This window comes from Scatophagus argus, chromosome 11, assembly GCF_020382885.2.
Source record: "Scatophagus argus isolate fScaArg1 chromosome 11, fScaArg1.pri, whole genome shotgun sequence".
Classification (NCBI taxonomy): Eukaryota; Metazoa; Chordata; class Actinopteri; family Scatophagidae; genus Scatophagus; species Scatophagus argus.
The window spans coordinates 12,164,796-12,183,071 of NC_058503.1; the positions used below are offsets into that span (position 1 = coordinate 12,164,796).

At 41.3% G+C, this 18,276-nt stretch overlaps 3 protein-coding genes across 9 annotated transcripts in view; 1 reads left to right on the forward strand and 2 right to left on the reverse strand.

Annotated features, from left to right (window-relative positions):
- Positions 1-189: 189 nt before the first annotated feature.
- pdk1 (pyruvate dehydrogenase kinase, isozyme 1) lies at positions 190-7,123 on the reverse strand. 3 transcript variants are annotated; one of them, XM_046403381.1, is made up of 12 exons: positions 6,630-7,112; positions 5,471-5,612; positions 5,310-5,381; positions 5,014-5,198; positions 3,317-3,412; positions 3,138-3,215; positions 2,923-2,999; positions 2,733-2,831; positions 2,516-2,626; positions 1,895-2,014; positions 1,547-1,660; positions 190-1,436 (listed from the first exon to the last, which is right to left on the reverse strand). In XM_046403381.1, exons 1-12 carry the CDS (start codon positions 6,736-6,738, stop codon positions 1,296-1,298), a joined length of 1,344 nt encoding a protein of 447 aa, XP_046259337.1. In that variant the 5' UTR covers positions 6,739-7,112; the 3' UTR covers positions 190-1,295. The 3 variants fall into 3 exon arrangements, with proteins under 3 accessions (XP_046259337.1, XP_046259338.1, XP_046259339.1); XM_046403382.1 differs by lacking the exon at positions 1,895-2,014 and having other exon boundaries at positions 6,630-7,103; XM_046403383.1 differs by lacking the exon at positions 190-1,436 and having other exon boundaries at positions 1,891-2,014; positions 6,630-7,123.
- A 617-nt stretch (positions 7,124-7,740) lies between these two features.
- nup62l (nucleoporin 62 like) lies at positions 7,741-11,309 on the forward strand. The gene is made up of 2 exons (XM_046403433.1): positions 7,741-9,672; positions 9,781-11,309. Exons 1-2 carry the CDS (start codon positions 8,062-8,064, stop codon positions 9,937-9,939), a joined length of 1,770 nt encoding a protein of 589 aa, XP_046259389.1. The 5' UTR covers positions 7,741-8,061; the 3' UTR covers positions 9,940-11,309.
- The window catches only part of itga6a (integrin, alpha 6a), a 30,768-nt gene continuing 23,166 nt past the window's right edge, over positions 10,675-18,276 (reverse strand). For 4 of the 5 annotated variants that reach the window (XM_046403432.1, XM_046403431.1, XM_046403428.1 and 1 more), the window contains 15 exons: positions 18,212-18,273; positions 17,954-18,123; positions 17,005-17,148; positions 16,790-16,905; positions 16,079-16,238; positions 15,106-15,192; positions 14,912-14,991; positions 14,718-14,795; positions 14,520-14,622; positions 14,259-14,429; positions 14,077-14,166; positions 13,893-14,000; positions 13,699-13,797; positions 13,261-13,386; positions 10,675-11,537 (listed from right to left, as the gene is read on the reverse strand). In XM_046403432.1, coding sequence (XP_046259388.1) covers positions 11,373-11,537; positions 13,261-13,386; positions 13,699-13,797; positions 13,893-14,000; positions 14,077-14,166; positions 14,259-14,429; positions 14,520-14,622; positions 14,718-14,795; positions 14,912-14,991; positions 15,106-15,192; positions 16,079-16,238; positions 16,790-16,905; positions 17,005-17,148; positions 17,954-18,123; positions 18,212-18,273 — 1,759 coding nt within the window. In that variant the 3' untranslated portion in view covers positions 10,675-11,372. Of the gene's footprint in view, positions 11,538-12,067; positions 12,196-13,260; positions 13,387-13,698; positions 13,798-13,892; positions 14,001-14,076; positions 14,167-14,258; positions 14,430-14,519; positions 14,623-14,717; positions 14,796-14,911; positions 14,992-15,105; positions 15,193-16,078; positions 16,239-16,789; positions 16,906-17,004; positions 17,149-17,953; positions 18,124-18,211; positions 18,274-18,276 lie in introns of all 5 variants that reach the window. The other variant, XM_046403429.1, reaches the window with a different exon arrangement.

An 18,276-nucleotide genomic window follows, 5' to 3' on the forward strand; every position in this document is an offset into this window, starting at 1 on the left:
ACTGAATACATGCTGCAACATTACCAGGAATGATCACATACATCATGTTAGCATGCAGTTTGATTGATTAGTTTGCACAGCTGAGGGGGGGGGTGACAGAAATCTGTGATTGAAAGTACAGCAACCAGTTTCTGTCATCACGTTTACCGACCTGTAATTTAGTTACATAGAGGCTTTTGAGACAAATAATTATCTGTTTGAAATATTTATTGTATACTACACATGATAGTATAGTATAACTGCTTTAGTGTAACATGGAAAATAAGAACTACAGCTTATTTAACAGAAACCCAAAAGATGTATTTTACTTATACTGTAACAGCTTGTGGAAAAGTTTCATCTCGTTTCAGATTTTCAGCACCTAATTTACCTTTTTTTTTCAGTAAGCTGTGATGTTAAGGAAAAAAATCCATCAGTACCTTTTTTTTTTTCCCAAAGACATGTTGTTTGTATACATCATCGAGCTAAAGAAGAAATGCCCCAAATTAAAAACATTTGGACCAAAACAGGCTTCTGAAACTTGTAACACGTTTAAAAAGACGCTGCAGCTAACTGCGTAACAAGATTTCCTTTTCTTAGGGAGCATCCATCTTCACACAGGGCAAAAAGAGCAGACTGAGAAGATCAACTTCAAGCTAAATAAAAGCAGCTAAGCAAATAAGGAAAAGCTGTGAACCAGCAGATTAAAATCTAAAAGCAACGAGTCAATACAGAGTTCATACATTGAAGGAGTCTTATTTGCTGCTCTAAAAGCTTTTTTAAAAAAATAAAAGACATTTCAACTGAGTAACACATAGTCCGATTTTAGCTTATTGCAGATACACAGATTGTTACTTTGATGATGGCTCGTAACAAATTGCAGTCCAGAAAATAAGTTTGAGGTACTTCGGAAATGGAAACATTACGTAATGTGCCCACCAGAGGGCGCTGAGTCAGCTGGGATTTTTTTTTTTATCTTAAATAACCATATTTCAGGGATTTAATTCATTTAATGAAAATGTTTATGTTCTGTGCTGTGAACAGTGATATGACTTTCTAGAAACCGAGTCCTGGTTGCTCCCAGTTGTCATTAGCAGAAAGTATCAGAATGAATAAGCAGGGTTTGTTTTTTTGGTTTTTTTCCCTTAAATCGAGGGCTGGTGCTCCTAGTCTAATGTCTACATAAAATATATGGCACTAAAACTTTGTTCTATTATTCTTTTTACTTTCTGTACAAAGACTTCTGAACTGAACCATCACACACACACACACCTGTTCTCTTGCACACTGTGCTACAGGATCGCTGCCATTCGGATCTAGAAACTGCGAAATGTTGTCATGTCTTTGGGCTCTTTGCTGGGGACGCACCAGTCGTCGGCCTCGTGGATCGTCTTGTAGTGTTTCCAGGCTGACTTGTTGTACACGGGGAGCCTCTCAATGGACTCTGTGGAGAGTGCCTAACACAGCAGTGAGACAGTAAGGTTAAAACGGGTTGCAACTAATGCATGCATTCTTCCGTTCCCTGTGAGAGACACACACACACGCTATTAATATTAAACTCAATTACCCGAATGTAGATCACAGCGTCAGTTCCATAACCCTCGAGCGAGTACAGCTTCAGATCCCCCTGAAAGTACCGGGCGTACAGCCGAGAGATGGGCAGGCCATACCCGTAACCAGCCTGGACAAAAACACAGTTCATTTCTACGGCCTCATCACCACCAAGACACAAGACCCAAAATCTACATTTAGACCGTGCAGTTAGTACAGACAAGCTGATGATGCGTACTGATTTTCCTGCTGTGTAAGTATTGCATGCAGTAAATGTTCAAATAAAACAAAGACCATGTGATAAAACTGAAAACTCTACAGGGGAACAAAAAAAGCAAGTAAGTGTTGTTTTTTCGTCACCTACTCTTCCGAAGGTCAAGAACGAACTGAAAATGACTGAAGTGCTTAAAGGTGCTGTGGATTTAACCCTAACCGCCACTGAGCAAACTCCACTCATGCAGACTGTCCGATGTGGCCGAAAGCTCTGGAAAAAAACTTCACAGGTTTAAATTATTAATATGACCAGGTGACGGGGCTGAATTAAATGTTACAATATTAATAGAAAATACCAGAAGAGGCTGCTTTGTTATGGACGCAGGTCAGGATGTGGAGGATGTATGAAAAAAATAATATAATCTAATTTACATTCAGTGAAATTTACTGTGTCCTACTATTGTGCCAAGAACTCCACACATGCACACAAATTAAGCATTAAAATGTGATTTTTTTTTTTTTTTAAATTACAACTAAATGTACTTTCAGTTTCAGTAAAAAATTCAGTTTGTTTGGGATCAATTTCGGAATTGTAAAGTGTTAACGCAGGCCTTTAAAACACCTTAAGCCTTGATTTGTCATAGCAGGACAGCGACATTAAAGATGGCTGCATTCCATTTAGGTGTCGCGAGTCAAAACAGCACCTGGGTTAGTCTTGCATGGTGGAGAACGTGCCAAACTGCACTGCTGATCACGTATCAGGAGTACTGACCAGAGGAGCAGCGCGGGAGCCGTCGTTGCTGGGCCGAGGAGCAGTGGAGTACGTGTAGGTAAACAACCTGTCGATCTTGCGGAGCGGCACGCCTCCTCCACGGTCGCTCACCTGGAGAAGAAGGAGTGATCTGAACGGTATCCTCATCCAGCTCACTTTCTGTTCCAGTTGTGCTGTTTTAACATCATCACATCAGTCACAGGTGTAAGAGCCTTACCTTGACAGTCAGGTCTTCGGTTCCCAGAGCGACATGTGCATGGATAGGAGGATACTCCATGGCATCGCCGTATAACTCCATGGTGGCCCGCATGGCGTTCTGCATTTACCAAAAAGGCAAAATATGAAGATGTGCTGAGCGTATAATGGAAGTCAGCTGTCCAATTATGAGTTAGAGAAGCCAATCCTACCTTAAAAAGTTCAAACACCATATGATACAAATGAGACGGAACATAAACCACACCGATGGGTTTTTCCTGCTCTTTGACTGTCAGGACAAACAGACGACAAGGCGAGATCAGATCAAACAGTTCTTATTTACTCCTCAATAACACAATTTGTAGGAGGAGAGAAAGAGTGAAATCAAAACATAAAAATAGATCATAAGTTTGTCCAAACAAAGTACCATTGAATTCCTCCAGTATGAGCTCAGGAGAGTTCATGTAGTACCGGTCACAGAGGTTTCGTGCGTTTTCATAGGCATCTATGAGGAAGAGGTAGAGGTTTGTTTACAGGGCAGGACGTGAACGACAGTCAATCACGGTCACCTCATCTTCCTCAGAAAAACGTGCGTGACCTTCTCACCTCTGATAACCTCGCTGACACGACAAAGCGGATCAATACTGCCGATCTGTTTGGGGTGTGCTGGGTTCACCTTCACCTTCCCACCAAACAGGAGAGCTGGAATAAAAAGGCACAAAGCCACACAAACACAAAGTGTTAATCATTACCATGATAACAATAATAAAACAGATAGTTGTGGACATTTAGTTCCCTCTTGGTTATGAGTAATTGATCGCTTCATCTCCAAATTGTCAGAAAATAGTAGAAAAGGCCCGTCATAATTTTCTAAAGTCCACTGTGACATCTTCTTATGACAGAAAGAAAATCAGAAAATTCTCTTACCAGGGAACCTAAGCATTTTTGCGTAAAAAAATGACTTCAGCAAATAACGCATTGTCAAAAAAGCTGCTAAATAATTGTGAACTAATCAATTAAGCAACTAATCTCACTCTCACAATTTAAAAATGCAAAAAAATCAGCGTTTGTTCTTTAAATTCTTTAACTTTTAAAATGGCTGTTTGGGTGCCACTTTTATTACGTGTCATTTCATGTCCAGTTCTGATTGGCTGTAAAGCAGGCCCACAGCCACAGTCAGAAGATTTTAGCCCTAAAGTTTTGACGTCGGTTGCGTTTGGTTCCCAAAATCTCCAAATGGGTCGTTCACAGACGTGATCACAGTGCGATCCAGGACGACCGGTTTTCTTCTTGACTGCTGACTTTTACCTTGGACACATTGGGGCCTTGAAATGAGCCTGAGGCTTTAAGCGACTGGAGATTTTCACTGTGGTGTCCTGCTCCTACAATCACTTGCAAATTCATTCTCACCAACTGACACTTACGTCTTTGTTGCGTAAGCTGCAACGTCAAAGGAAACAACAATATGGTTTCCTGGCAACAACACATCACGCAGCTCAGCGGGACTGTCGGCGACTTGTAAAGCATTCAGCAAAAAATAAGAAAAAGGGACGAGTGAAGTTAAGTACAGAGCAAAACAGCTGCCGGTCCTACTAATGAATTATCTCTAAATGTTGGACCAAAGCTGAGATCATTAGCATTTGTAACCGAATGCATATTGTCCTGCGTCAACCTCTTGATTCTACCATTGACACGTCCTCTCTCATAATCCAATTACGAACATGTCTTGTCTTCTACAGTCTACAGTCTTGTTTCTGTACTTTCTTTCACAATTTTGTCTCACCATTATGTCTGTTTATTTCTCCTTTGTGCTAAACAGCAGGGAAACTTTATCAACGTGCAAAGCAGGGACTGTTCAGCATCACTCAGCTGCTCTTCTCCTGCTAAAAGTAAACTACTGCTGAGGATAATATTACTAATACATGCCTACAACAGTTTATAAAAAGCATGCAGTCAAAACTGAACTTCTTCCAGAACAAAATATTTTTGTGCTGCTGTCTTTTATAGTAAAAGTATGCGCAGGTTGACTGTCTTGTTTGCCAGAACAGGTAGTTGGGAGTGGTTTGTTGTTCTTGGTTCAGGGTGGCACGGACGTCTAAAGCTTGCAAACAGCACAGACACAAACTGATACAAAATCAAGATGGCTACCACAACTGCGTAACGTAGCCTAAGCAAGAGCACAGGGATGTCGCAGGCCCTGATTTCCAAACAAGTAGAGACAGCAGAGCACAGGTGACACATTACAACATTCATGATGACTGACAAACAGAGATTACATTGTGTAAATAAGAGAATCCACTCACTGTGCTGGTTGAGCAACATCCTGATGGATATCCTGCTCATGTAGAAACGATCTAGAAAATACTGAACGTTCTGGCTGACGACTGGGTCTGTGCCGTACGTCTCCTTGTACTCCACGACTCCCTGAGCCATGGTGGGAATGACGTCATTGTGCCGATTTCTGATTTTTATTACCGCGTCTGTGAAACTAAAAGGCAAAATTCAATGTGGCGTCAACAAAAAAAGAAAGAAAAAAACTATGTCAATATTTTATTTCTTATAAAGCTAAACTCCATCGGGTATGTAATAATTTACTTACTCATATGTGACTTTCTCATCATTTGCATTTTTGTCTTTGAACTCAAGGATCTCCTGAAAACTTTGCATGTACCTGCATATGAAAAAAAAACACAAAATATTCACAGCCGTCATGTGTAATATGAGGCAAAATTAAGAAAAAGCGGAGCAAAACCTGCATACCAGCTCTGGACCAGCCGGACAGACGGAGTCCTTAGTAGGTTGTCAGGCAGCAGGTTGATCTCTTTCATGATGTTTGCCAACCTCACAGGTAGCTCCTGTCTGAGGAAGGCGAACGACGTTTTCTCGCAGGCATTTTCCGAGCCTGAAGAGTGGGAATACATACAGAAATATCACTCATCTCTTGTGTTATTACTGCTTAGAAAAACAGCGTGGGAGACCAAAGTCACACTATTTCTACATTTCTATGCCACTGTGGGAAAAGCTCTGAACGATCGAGCCACACTGCTGAAGTCCAATATTGTATTTTTATGGCTTTTTTGTTTTTTATTCTTGCAGGAATAAAGTTAAGGTAAAGCAGCTTTGACTTGTTACAGATTTTATGAGAAGGATTACCCAAAACTGACGTTTCCTCTCCAGCTATTTCATCTAGAAATAGTTTTAAAATCATTTTTATCCATAAATAATAATAATATATCATATTCTGATCTAAAATACATGTTCCAGGATCACAGATTTCCTCCACCCCAGACTGCCCCGCATCCACACTGCTCTGTAGAAATCAGTCTGTGGTAATGTGACAATGTTAACTAACACTTATCACTAAGCACAATGTCAAGTAACACGACAAGGATCTTAATCTTAGTTGCTGCACGTTAGCCTGACCCTGAGCTCCTGTCTCACTGGTATACTCACATGTGTGCATGTTTAGTTCAATAAAACCACTAAGTGACCAAACACAAAGATGGGTGTGTGAGTTTTTTCCAGTTCAGTCGACACACAGCTCACAGGATGCAAAAGTCTTTTTGCAAATGGCAAATCAAAACCACGTAAAGTGAAAGCCACGTAGTGTTTTACGTGGCTGAAGAAATTCAGACATTTTGCACACCATGAGGGGTCTCCAGTTGCCTGTAAAGGGTTGCCAGATGTTTACTACTGCAGCATTGAAAACAAGGTTTGGCTAGACAGCATTTTGTCGAATCTTTGCATTTTCCTGGTGCAGTACTGCATGGGATCATCCCCTCAGCCTTCTAAATTTAACATTCACCATTTGACTGACTGATCACAAGACAGAGACGAGAGATACAAAACCAACGCATTAAAATACTACAAATGCAGGCGTAAAAACGCTAGTGTTTGTAGTGTGTGCGCGTCCTCTTACCAAAATCCAGAAACTGCTTCATTGAAAGAGGGGAGGGTGAAAATTTGGAATAATAGTCAATGTCCTTTCCTATGGACACGCTGCTCCTCAGAAACCTTAAAATCCTCATCCTGACGGGCGATGTTGTTCGATCGGTGTCTCAAAAAGAGAGGGTACTTCTTAAATTTGATCACAGGTGGCATGCGCAGCTCAGTCGAGCAGCACAGTTAACGTTAGCTAATCTATGTTGACATTTAGCCTTAACGGTAACTCCAGCAGCTCGCAAACTTAACGCGTTGTCACGGAGTGAATGGGTGAAATTTGTGCGTCCATAATCACCACAACTGTGAGACTGTTCTCCTAAATCGTCCCTTAGCTCAGTTGCTCATATCTGAAACGTTAGTGGCGGAATGACAACATGGGTGTTTAGCGGGTGCATCGTGCTGCGCTAGCTAACCCAGAGAGTCATGACGATGTCAAGAGAATAGCCGTGAGTAAATTTCGATTTGGTTAAGAAACGTTGAAAAAACCGCTATTGGATCAAAGTATGCTTCTGTTTTTTTTATTTGCCAAAACAGTACTGTTAAACATGAAGGGTAGAGCATTGTATAGATTGATATGAAAAGGAAAAAACAAACCAACCAAAAAGAAAACATAAAAACAACCGAAAAGCAAGACGGCAGATTTGATTGGCTAAATGTTTTTTTGTTTTTTTTAATTAAAAATGTATTTATTTATTTGTATGTATGTAACTAGATATTTTGTTTGGATGTAATATTAACAAAACGGTACATTCTTACGGAAAACAATAAACGTATTCTTTTTTTTTATTTTTAGAAAAAAATACGATAAGAACATATTTACAATGAAATAAATAAATATCCAAAAGATTCTTGATAGTCTTCAGCTTTAATACTGTGTTATAATATTTGACATTAATATTGCGCACAAAAGGTTGTTTTGTTTTCGTAAGCTCTTTGAAGGAGGCTTTCCCTGAGTCATCTCTCTCAGACAGAGAGCTGAACCAATCAAACTCCGGTTTGGGTCAAATCAGAACTGTGGTTGGACATTGGACCTGTCATTCTTAGAATGTAGGCGGGATTTGTGCACTACCAGACGAAACTGGGGCTGAGGGCGAACGTTAAAAACTGCGTCATTTCCTTTAGTCAACCACGGAGATGCCTGCATGAAGAAGTGAAAGCGGCAGGCCACGTTTTGTGTAGGATGTATTGATAGTTTTTCGTCGCCGTCTGGGACAAAGTAACGCGAACAGGCGTATTATTTACTTTTATTGACTACTAACGCCTCGGAAGTCATTATAGGAGCGGAACTGTTTCCACGGTAACTTCAGTTGAACCAGCTCGTGTCTGCCACCCGCCAAAAGCTACAGTGGGGTTCGGCGAGGAAGTGACCATTTTGTACGTTAGTTGTTTTCCATAACGTTAAATTCAAAATGAGCGGCGGATTCACCTTTGGGCAGACGTCCGTAGGTTTCCCTTTCGGAGGTCAGAAGAACACGGCCTCGGTCACCGGTACCACCTTTGGCATGACAAGCTCCACGCCTGCAGCTTCCGGAGGGGGCTTCACCTTCGGCACTGCCACTCAGGCCACCTCCAACCCTACCGGCTCTTTCAGTTTTGGCACCCCAGCGAAGAGCACAGCAGCCGGTGGAGGCTTCTCGTTTGGTACCCCCGCCGCCACCACATTTAGCCTGGGTACGGCTCCTCAAACCACAACAGCAGGATTGACGTTAGGCTCCACAGCAGCGGGGTCAGGGTTCACCCTGGGCACGGGCTTGTCTTCACAGACCACCGCTGCCGCCCCTGCAGGTGGTGGCTTCACATTCGGCACAGCGCCTCAAGCTCAACCCCAGTCTCAACCCGCAGCAGTAACGGCAGTCGCTGCAGCCCCAACAGCCGCAGCAACAACGGGATCAGGTGGGCTCGCGTTCGGAGGCTTCAACTTTGGAACAACCAAGGTCCAGGTGACCACAGCTGCTGCCCCTACTGTTGCCACAGGAGGGGGCTTCACCTTTGGCACCAGTGCTCCCTCTAGTCTCACCTTGGGCAGCCAGACCCAGACCCATACCCAGACACAGCCCCAGACCCAACCCCAGACCCAGCCCCAGCACCAGCCCCAGCCCCAGCACCAGCCCCAGCACCAGCACCAGCCCCAGCACCAGCCAGCCCCCACTGCTGCATCTACAGCAAGTCAGGGTGGCGGATTTAACTTTGGGATTAAACCCTCGTCAACCCCAGCTCCTCCTGTGTCAACCCAGGCACCCCCAGCTTCAGGTCCGTCACTCTTTGCTGCACCTATTTCAGCACCTGCTGCTCCTGCTACTACGATTGCAGCGAGCACAGGCTTTATTTTGGGTGCAGCTGCAACTCCAGCGAGCACCTCTGTTGCAACAACCACAGCAGCTGGTGGAGGTCTCTCTTTTATGCTCAAACCCCTGGGGGCAGCTACCACCACCACCACCTCCACCGCTGCTCCTGCCTCTGTGGCCCCACTTGCACCTGCCGCAGCAAGTGCTGCTACGGGTTTTACACTGGGTCTCAAACCTGCATCTGTCACAAGTACTGCAGCAATTGCTACAGCCACAACGAGCACTACAACCACTGCTCCCCCAGTGATGACCTACGCCCAGCTAGAGGGTCTTATTAACAAATGGAGTCTTGAGCTTGAGGACCAAGAGAGGCATTTCTTACAGCAGGCGACTCAGGTGAACGCCTGGGACCGCTTGCTGGTGGAGAATGGTGAGAAGATCACAGCCCTGCACAAAGAGATGGAGAAGGTCAAGCTGGACCAGAAGAGGCTAAACCAGGAGCTGGATTTCATCCTGTCTCAACAGAAGGAGCTGGAGGACTTGCTCTGCCCGCTCGAGGAGTCGGTGAAAGAGCAAAGTGGGACCATCTACATGCAGAACGCTGACGAGGAGCGCGAAAGAACATACAAGCTTGCGGAGAACGTGGATGCACAGCTGAAGAGGATGTCCCAGGACCTGAAGGAGATCATCGAGCACCTGAACACATCCAGTGGCCCAGCAGACACCAGTGACCCAGTAAGATGAGACCTAATTTTAGTTTCTGGTGTATTGGCATATATTGTTGCAAATTAAATTAAACATCTGCCTGCCTCTCTTTCTTTCTCTCTTCTTCCTCTTCCTCAGCTTCAGCAGATCTGTAAAATTCTCAACACCCACATGGATTCACTTCAGTGGATTGATCAGAACTCGGTGCTCCTGCAGAGAAGAGTGGAGGAAGTGTCCAAATTGTGTGACAACCAGCGGAAGGAGCAGGAAAAAACCTTTCGCTTAACATTTGACTAACCTGGAATAAATATGTTGACATGTGTATTGACATAATGCAAACTTTGGGTTTTGCTTTTTTTTTTTTCTCCAGTAGTCATAAAGAGAGAAGGATGTTTTGGATGAACATCTCTTACCAAAACTCCAGCTCTCTTCTATTAAGAGTTATATTTTCATTGCATTAGCTTTTATATAAAGTAGTGAAAACGATCATCTGTGCACATGTAAATGGTATGATTAAATAAACCTCTTGAGTTAGATGCCGTTCAGTTTTTTTCATAAATATGTTAACTGCCATTTATTTCAGCGTTGAGGTAGACATTCACACATTCAGTGTATGTGTGACATCTGAATTATATCTAAACTTTGATAATATCTCATGATAGATTATGGAGTTTTTGGGTTTTTTTATACAGCTGAAACAATTATGAAGTAATTATTAAAACAACTATTTTGACTGACTAATTGTTTATCTTGCTTGTTCTGTCAAAAAAAAACAAAAAACAAATTTGACTTAGTTCTAGTTTCTTAGCTGTGAGGATTGGCTGATTTTCCATCTTATGTGATAGTAAACAGCATCTCTGAAGTTTGTTCGTCAAGCATTTCTCACTATTTTTATTTCCTATTTCACAACAATAACAATCAGTTGATTGAAAAGCAAATCATCAATCATAAATGGAGAATGAAAATGATCGTTGGTTGGAGCCCTCAATTTATATAGGACATACAAAAGGTAGTGAAATTGCACCGGAGAAATAAGTGTTTAGACATTTTCTTTATTATGTGACATTTCAACAAGACATTCACATTGAATTAAATCTATACAACATACACTCCAGCTGCTTTCCCTTTGGATTCCTCACGTAGAAGAAAAGTAATTAAAGTTCAGTGGCGACCTACAAGCACAGTGGATGCTACCTGAATGCAACAACAGTGAGAGGATGTGCATAACAACATCTGACAAAGATTCCCACGTTGAGAGTCACTTGTGGTCTTTTGTATATGCCATTAGTTACTGTACCTAAATGTCATTCCAAAGTAAAATGCTGTTTTGTTGGAACATACAGGAACCGGACACTTAAAAACCAACAGAAAATGTACTGATTTATATTCATATTACTCTGAGCTGTACCTTGCTTGCATAGACTTTAACTAAGACAGTACAACTCTATAGACACAGCAGTAAACTTTGCACTTTGCTGATCTGCTTCGTGGCAAACATGACGCTGCAAAAACTCTTTGGCTGCATGAAATTATTTTTCATTCAAAAAAATAAATATACAGTGCACAGAAGTATTCAATTATATACAAAACGTACAGAAACATTTCATCATCTATACAGTGTAAAAAGACATGAACTAATTCTTGGAAAAGGTTACGTACAATTCTTTTTTTAAAAAAAATCACAGAGCACGTTCACCGAGTAACAAAAAAAACAAAAGGCTCAGCGCAATTCACGAGAAGCTTTCATTGTCAATCCATGTTGTCATCCACTGCTTCTGTTCAAACGGTTCAAGCTTGACTTTTCCATCTTTATACTCAGGAGTTTCCTTTCGTATCCGCACTGCGTGGTAACGAGGGACGTTGTCGTCTCCTCTGGAGCGATTGAAGAATCCACACTGGGGAGGGAGTTTTCAACAAAAGAGGATGTATTAAGACGGAGAAATGTTGGCTAAAAGTCCTGTACACGCCAGGCAACACGTGAGAGACACACAAGAAGGTTAAGCATGCTTTGCCAGTTTTTAACAGGGATATTTTAAAACAGCCAAGCAGGAAAAGCAAAGTCAGCAGAAGCACCTGCAGAGCACAGATTTACATTTACAGCAACAAAAAAAGGGGGCTTTTGAGGAGGAAAATATTAAGCCTGCTGGTGAGAAAATGCACTGATTCCTTGGCAAAATTCAGAGACACATATTGTATTTTGTTGTCTTTAACGCAAAGAGTATACAATGCGTTTCAACTCTTTCACAGTGTCAATTTAATATTTACTTTGTGTTACTTTTAGGCCATGTAAATTTTCCTTCATCGTCAGCTCTGTACAATATGTGTCTGACAGAATTTTTCTGCATTAAGTCAGCTGATTTGGCTGGAAAGTGAGTTCATTAGTCAGTGAAGTAATCGCACTCCATGCTGACAGCTTGCTTTTTACCCCTGTTCAGAGAGTATAAATCAGGCCTCAGCAGGGAGTTTGTCTTTGTCAGAGGGCTGAACATGGATCTCTGCCTTGTGATATGGAGCATTGTACTGGTCTTTTGATGCTCTCTTGAAGAAACCACACTGAGGGGGAGCAAGGGTGATGAAGTGTTAAAGAGTGGTAAACTGAAGCAGTAATAACAGTCAACAAGTCATTGTGGTTTCTTCCAGGTAGAAACGCCAGAGGAAATACATTTCATCAGTCCAGTGTTGACACTTTAATAGCATCTGACACAAACTAAACAACACTAAACCAAACTCTAACTGGCTGACTCAAGCAGGTTTACAGTATACAGAAGGTTGCAATCACGTGAATCTCATAAGAACTGATGATGACAAGATCAACAACACTCTTACATCCGAGCCAATAACTTCTCCAAGGCTTAACTCCCCACACAGAATTATTATTTTTACACACACAAACACACTACACTAGTCTTTATAAGCTAAACTAACATGCTGCTACCTCTATCTTCATATTTAATGTACAGACATTATAGCAGCATTGATTTTCTACCCCAATTCTAAGCAAGGAAGCACATAAGTCTACTTATTGGATTTTTTTGTCGAACTGTTCCATTCAAATACCACAAACAAAATAGCCTTGAAGATTTTTAAATTGATGTTGTTTTGAGTTCCCCCTCCATATATATATATATATATATATATATATATATATATATATATATATATATATATATGTTCCAAGGGCTGAAATTTCAAAAAACACAAATCTACAAATTCATATTAAAACTTTGTGTGTCTGAAGTTTGCAGTCCCTCGTGTGGACTTTCTCGCATCACTGAAGTGACAGAAAGTGACCTGATGGGACAGTGTTCTAACTGACTGATTGTTGTTAATGATGACCACAGCCTGAAAAAAACTTACTTTTAACAGCCCAAATAAGACATGTAAAGCATCAACAATAATATGAAAGTCAAAAATCCTACAATAAAAACAAGGGCAATAAATAATGTTTTGACGTCTATTTTAAAATCTTTTAATGTTCACCAACGACATCTTTTAGGACCTAAGTTACCTAAAGGGTTCGATTAAGTCATGTTTTTTCTCCTGTTTTCATCCTATGAGATCTCCTACATGACCAAACATGGGAGACATGAAGACGTATGAAGACGTCCCTGTACTCACCTTCCAGAGCAGAAACACAAGCAAAGCCAAAATCAAAATGCCTGTGAGAACAGCCACCTGGATGATCCACCAGGGAACTCCACTGTGCTGCGTAATTGCGTTTTCCGGGGTCACGGTCACCATCACCTGGACGAAAACATTAAAGCAGAGAAAACCATGTGAATAAGGTAGAAGCAGTGGTTGAAGACATATAGGATCCTTTAATTAGGTAAAACTATCAATACCACAAATACTCCACTGCAGGCTTTTGCTTACCCTGCATTCAAAACCTTACTTAAGCAAAAGTATGTAAGTATAATCAGGAAATTTGCACTTAAAGGAGCAAAAGGTGCAGTATTTACCTCTGAGATGTAGAAGTATATAAAGTTGCCCAAAATGTAACTACTCAAGTAAAATACAAATACTTTGAATTTGTACTCCAATACTTGAGCTACTTACTTCCGTGTCAGGACTTTTCAGGATCATATTTTTAGCCTGATTATGAAGGACAAGCGAGGCCTTCACAACGATGAGCAAGTGCGAAAGAGAAGCATAATCCTGCGTAAAAACAAAAACAGCCGCTCAGATAAGACAGCCATACCAAATCACGCTGTACCATGAAACACACATGCGGTTAAAATACTACGTGTTACCTCAATAAAGGTCGAGTTCCACAGGCGAGATCTCAGTTCAACTGCTGTACCGTCCAGGCCCTGTAGGGGGCACTTGAGCACCACACATTTGGTCTCACCGTCGCATGTCTAGAAGGGAAAGAGTCTATTACACACCACGTCCATCTATACCTTTACAAAAGACAACATCCACACAAAAACTCACCAAAACTTTACTTTTGCCTGACTTTAAAGACATTTTGCCAACAGTCTTTCTGTCTCCAATTTCACGTTTGGTCCTGGATGCTGAGGACTCCTGAAAGTACATTTTTTTTCATTAATTCAAAGCAAAACCAATTCAAGCAGTGCAGGTCTGCTGTAGCGAGTTCATTAGTTCTAAAATGCTACCTGGATGTGTTTGAGAGAGTTGATTTCAGACTCCGGAGAGCAAAGGACGTCCTGCGGTCCTGTAGCAGTGATCTTCACCAGGTACAGAAGCCACTTCCCATCTTTGTTCCATTTGGGCCAGTGAATGTGTAGTGAGGCTTCAACAGCAGAAGACTTCCACAAGTTATTTATCTGAAGAAAAAAAATCAATATGTCACAACCTGGTAATTTCATATTAATGATTATATTCTATAGAGAGTCAGATCAGATGAATAAACTTACTCTGAATGTGTAGTTAATCAAACTTCCAATCTCTTCCTCTGTCTTCATGGCACTCTCACCTTTCACAGCACCTCCAAAAGAAACCAGATTAGGACTGGCTTCCCTGTTGAAAACAAGCAACAAGCAAAAATATTTATTTCACATACTTTTGAGGGCACAGAATATTTACTGCAGTCAAACAATAGTCAACACACTTACCCACTAACCCACAATGGAAATTCAATGATCACTTTTGCCTTTACTTTAACAGAAGCAATACTTTCTTGCACACTCGTCCTGAAAGAAAAAAATACAGCAATATAGTAACCTTTGTGTATTTATTTAATATTCCCTTACATGAGCACAACATAAGCTTTAGCTCAACATGTGGAAGCTGAAGCAGCAATTCTTACGTTTGAAGCTGCAGGTCAATGTCAATCTCCGTGGTGTCGAGAGTCATACCCAAAGTGCTCAGGATGATGTAAAATGTAGCCTGATACAAAAGGACAAAAAAAAAAAGAAGAAGTTAAAAACATGTCTCACACTTGAAGTACACAACAGCTGAGTGTCAGGCTGAACATCTGAAACCAACATGATAAATCCATACCTCTGAGTCTCTCTTAAAAGGATTCCCCAGCTCACAGTCTGCTTGAGAGGCGTTCTGATTGGTGGTGCAGATGATCGACTTTTCATTCTGGAAACACATCATAAAATCTGATCGTCTGCATGGCTATTTAGACTACAAAAAAAGGCCATTGGTGAGTCCGAAGGTAATTAGAACATACAGCAGTTTTGGTCTGGATGTGGCAATGACTGCCAACGGGTGGACTGATGTCCAGAACTATTAGATTGATTCCCCTTTATGTACAAATATTTATGATCCCCAGAGGATGAATCCTGATGACTGAGATCCCTTAACTTTTCATCTAGCGCCATCTGCAGGTCAAAAATTTCATTTGTCCAACAATTTATTTTATGACAAGATACTTAAAGCTTCACTAATGATCCTGACCTGCTCTGCTCGCAGACACACCTAATTTCAAACCATGAATAGTTTTGGCACTGACTGTAGCACCAAGTACTAAGTGCTGAACGTTGCTACTGACAAATTCATCATTACTTTATCAGGGAGATCCTGTTTTAAATCAAAACTTTCACCATCTGTGACTATTTCATTAAGTTCTTGTTTTGTAGAGAGAGATATTTGTCAAAGGTATCAGAAATCGTTTTGGTATTGTTAATGAAACCCGGGTATCATATTGGCACCAATATCAAGAAATACCCAGTGCCAAATCACAGCACGTTAGCATGATAATGATAGCACTGAGCTTATCACACAGTTGAGTCCAATCACAGATGAAAGACAAGTAAGAAAGACAAACGACAGTAGACCCTGTTGAGGCCCCACTGTGGTTAAAAGGTGTCTAATATTATTTAAACACCTGACAAAGTATAACTTAGACAGGAGAAATGTACAGTGTGGGGCTCATCCTGACAGGGTAACATCCATCTCATGTGTTAGTCAGTATCTCGCCCACACAGGATCAATAGGGTGGCTGCACACTTTCACTCTGGTTTACCGTAGTGTACTGTGAACGGACTCCAGAATATGACAGCGTTGAGGGGAAAGTCCCCACCAGCTTTGCCTCGTAAGCATCATCTCCGTTCGTATTGCTGACTGTCACCCTCAGAGCCAAGAGCTTCTTCTCGGATCTCAGATGAAACACAGGGATTTTCTCGCTGCAAATACACAAACAACTCACTTCAGGCTGAGCTTTATGGAAGAAAAAAAAACAACCTTGTGGTATGATGTGTACACATGCTACACTTCCCATTAGGCTCTCGTGACATTTTATCTAATAATTGCCTACTTGCACACACCAAGCGACATACACATGGGTAGAGCCTCATCAGAGTCATGTTAAGTCATACATTCAACTGCCTTTTAGCTCTGGTTCGTATACTCCGGTTCTCTGCTGTGATGTGCTGGATACATGTGCACGCTGTTGACCTGACTGAGCTTGTTTTCTGGCTATGGTTTCATATCAGTGGGCTGCTGGAGCAGAGAGACACCACCATACGGGCTATGAGGAGCCCAACAAACCAAAACAAAGAGCTAATTGCGTAAGAACTGTGAGTTTGTCCTCATTGAGACTGGCAGAAAGAGCAAGTCTTTAACATTACACATTTTCATTTGTTTGAATGCTAATATTAAAAAAGGCAAATGTATTCAGATTTAACTTGCGAATGTAACCTTATCGTTCCCATTTTAACATAATGTTCTAACTCACATGGGTAATGGGGAGTACACGTCCAGGTTGATTTCTTTGTAGTATAGTTCGTACTCCATCTTCAGATTACTTCGGCAAATGTGATCACCTCCACATCCCTCTTTGACAAAGTTGACCTGCAACAACGACAAATAACAAAATCATATGCAAAACTTGCTCCACTGCAGCCATTTTGTCAATAATTTGACAATAAATATTGTAGTCTGAATATCTACCTCAAAGACGTCTTTGCTCGGCTGAGAGGAATCTAAAATGGGCATAAGCTGAGGGAGGCCGTTCCTTGTCTTCTGTCGTTTAGTGCTCATGATTTCTGCAGACATCTCAATAGGAATGCTACGCATCTTGTCCTTGATGTTGTCCTGCGCACATCAGAAACAGCCACATTTGTATGCAGCATAATAATTTCCTCTGCATGAGTTTGGTGTTTATACTTAGACAGATATTATTAGTGTTAGACATGTTTTGCTTTTCGTTATTAAGGTTACTGCACTTTCAGAAAAGCCCTTTCTGACATTTTGAAATACCAAACAACCATTCCTGCTTGTCATCCTCAGTGCTTCCTGAGAAGCTCTGCATTTTCAGATTCAAGCCACCTTAGCTACTCTCTGGCGAAAAGTTTTTAACAAAACGCTTTGTAGCTGTTACTGTTTCATTTTTACTGCACATGTGCACATTTTATCTGTGATTTCACGGTTTCTGATGTAACACATTGAGGCTTCAATGATTATTATCAACATTCCTTAATTAATTGACTGACTATTTGGTCTGTAAATGTCAGAAAACAGAGCAATTCAATTTCATAAAGCTAACTGTGACGCCCACTGTCATTAAATCCACACTCCAAAGATGTTTTGTTTACTATCACGTATGATGAAGACAAGCAGTTTGTCTTCACACCTGAGAGCCTGGAACCAGATAATTACTTCAAAACTGTCTCAGATGATCAATCAGTAATCCGTATAAGACTAACTAATGACTAATGAACTAGTTATTTCAGGTTTATCAAACATGTAGGAAATGAGTTTAAAAGCTAAAACAAACAGCTTGGTGTACACAAAGTACACAGGTTTCCTATTAATTCAAACCTGAATGCTCCTGACTGTTGCTCTCTGAGTGAATTATATCCTGCAAATGTGATTTAACTACTTTGCTGATATGTTTTACCTTCAGTTTGGCTATTATCTTAATACATGTTTCCTGTTTTTGGCCGCGGAGGTCCAAGGTGCCATTAAACTGGTGGTCTGTTTCCGTGTGGGATTTGTTCAGGAACATCACTCTGGAGGACAGCCCCTGTTTCCTGCGATCGCCGTCCGACTCGACTGAATAGCTGATAGCTGCAGCGCAGAGGGCAGCACAGGTGAGAACAACGGAACAAATCCTGGATATGTAAAATAAGGATTATTTTTTTAACATTTCACTTACTTAGCCTTGGGTTGTAAGATGCAGGGTTTGCTTTGTAGGCGAAGCATGCGTCCACGGTGAAGCTA

Bases quoted from the DNA above. Each gene is read 5' to 3' on its own strand.
- nup62l (XM_046403433.1), top strand. From the start codon at position 8,062: ATGAGCGGCGGATTCACCTTTGGGCAGACGTCCGTAGGTTTCCCTTTC. The intron at 9,673-9,780 runs GTAAGATGAGAC...CCTCTTCCTCAG, and splicing joins CAGCAGACACCAGTGACCCA to CTTCAGCAGATCTGTAAAAT.
- pdk1 (XM_046403381.1), bottom strand. From the start codon at position 6,738: ATGAGGATTTTAAGGTTTCTGAGGAGCAGCGTGTCCATAGGAAAGGAC. The intron at 3,413-5,013 runs GTGAGTGGATTC...TTTTTATTCCAG, and splicing joins GATGTTGCTCAACCAGCACA to CTCTCCTGTTTGGTGGGAAG. The intron at 1,437-1,546 runs GTAATTGAGTTT...CTGCTGTGTTAG, and splicing joins ACGCTGTGATCTACATTCGG to GCACTCTCCACAGAGTCCAT.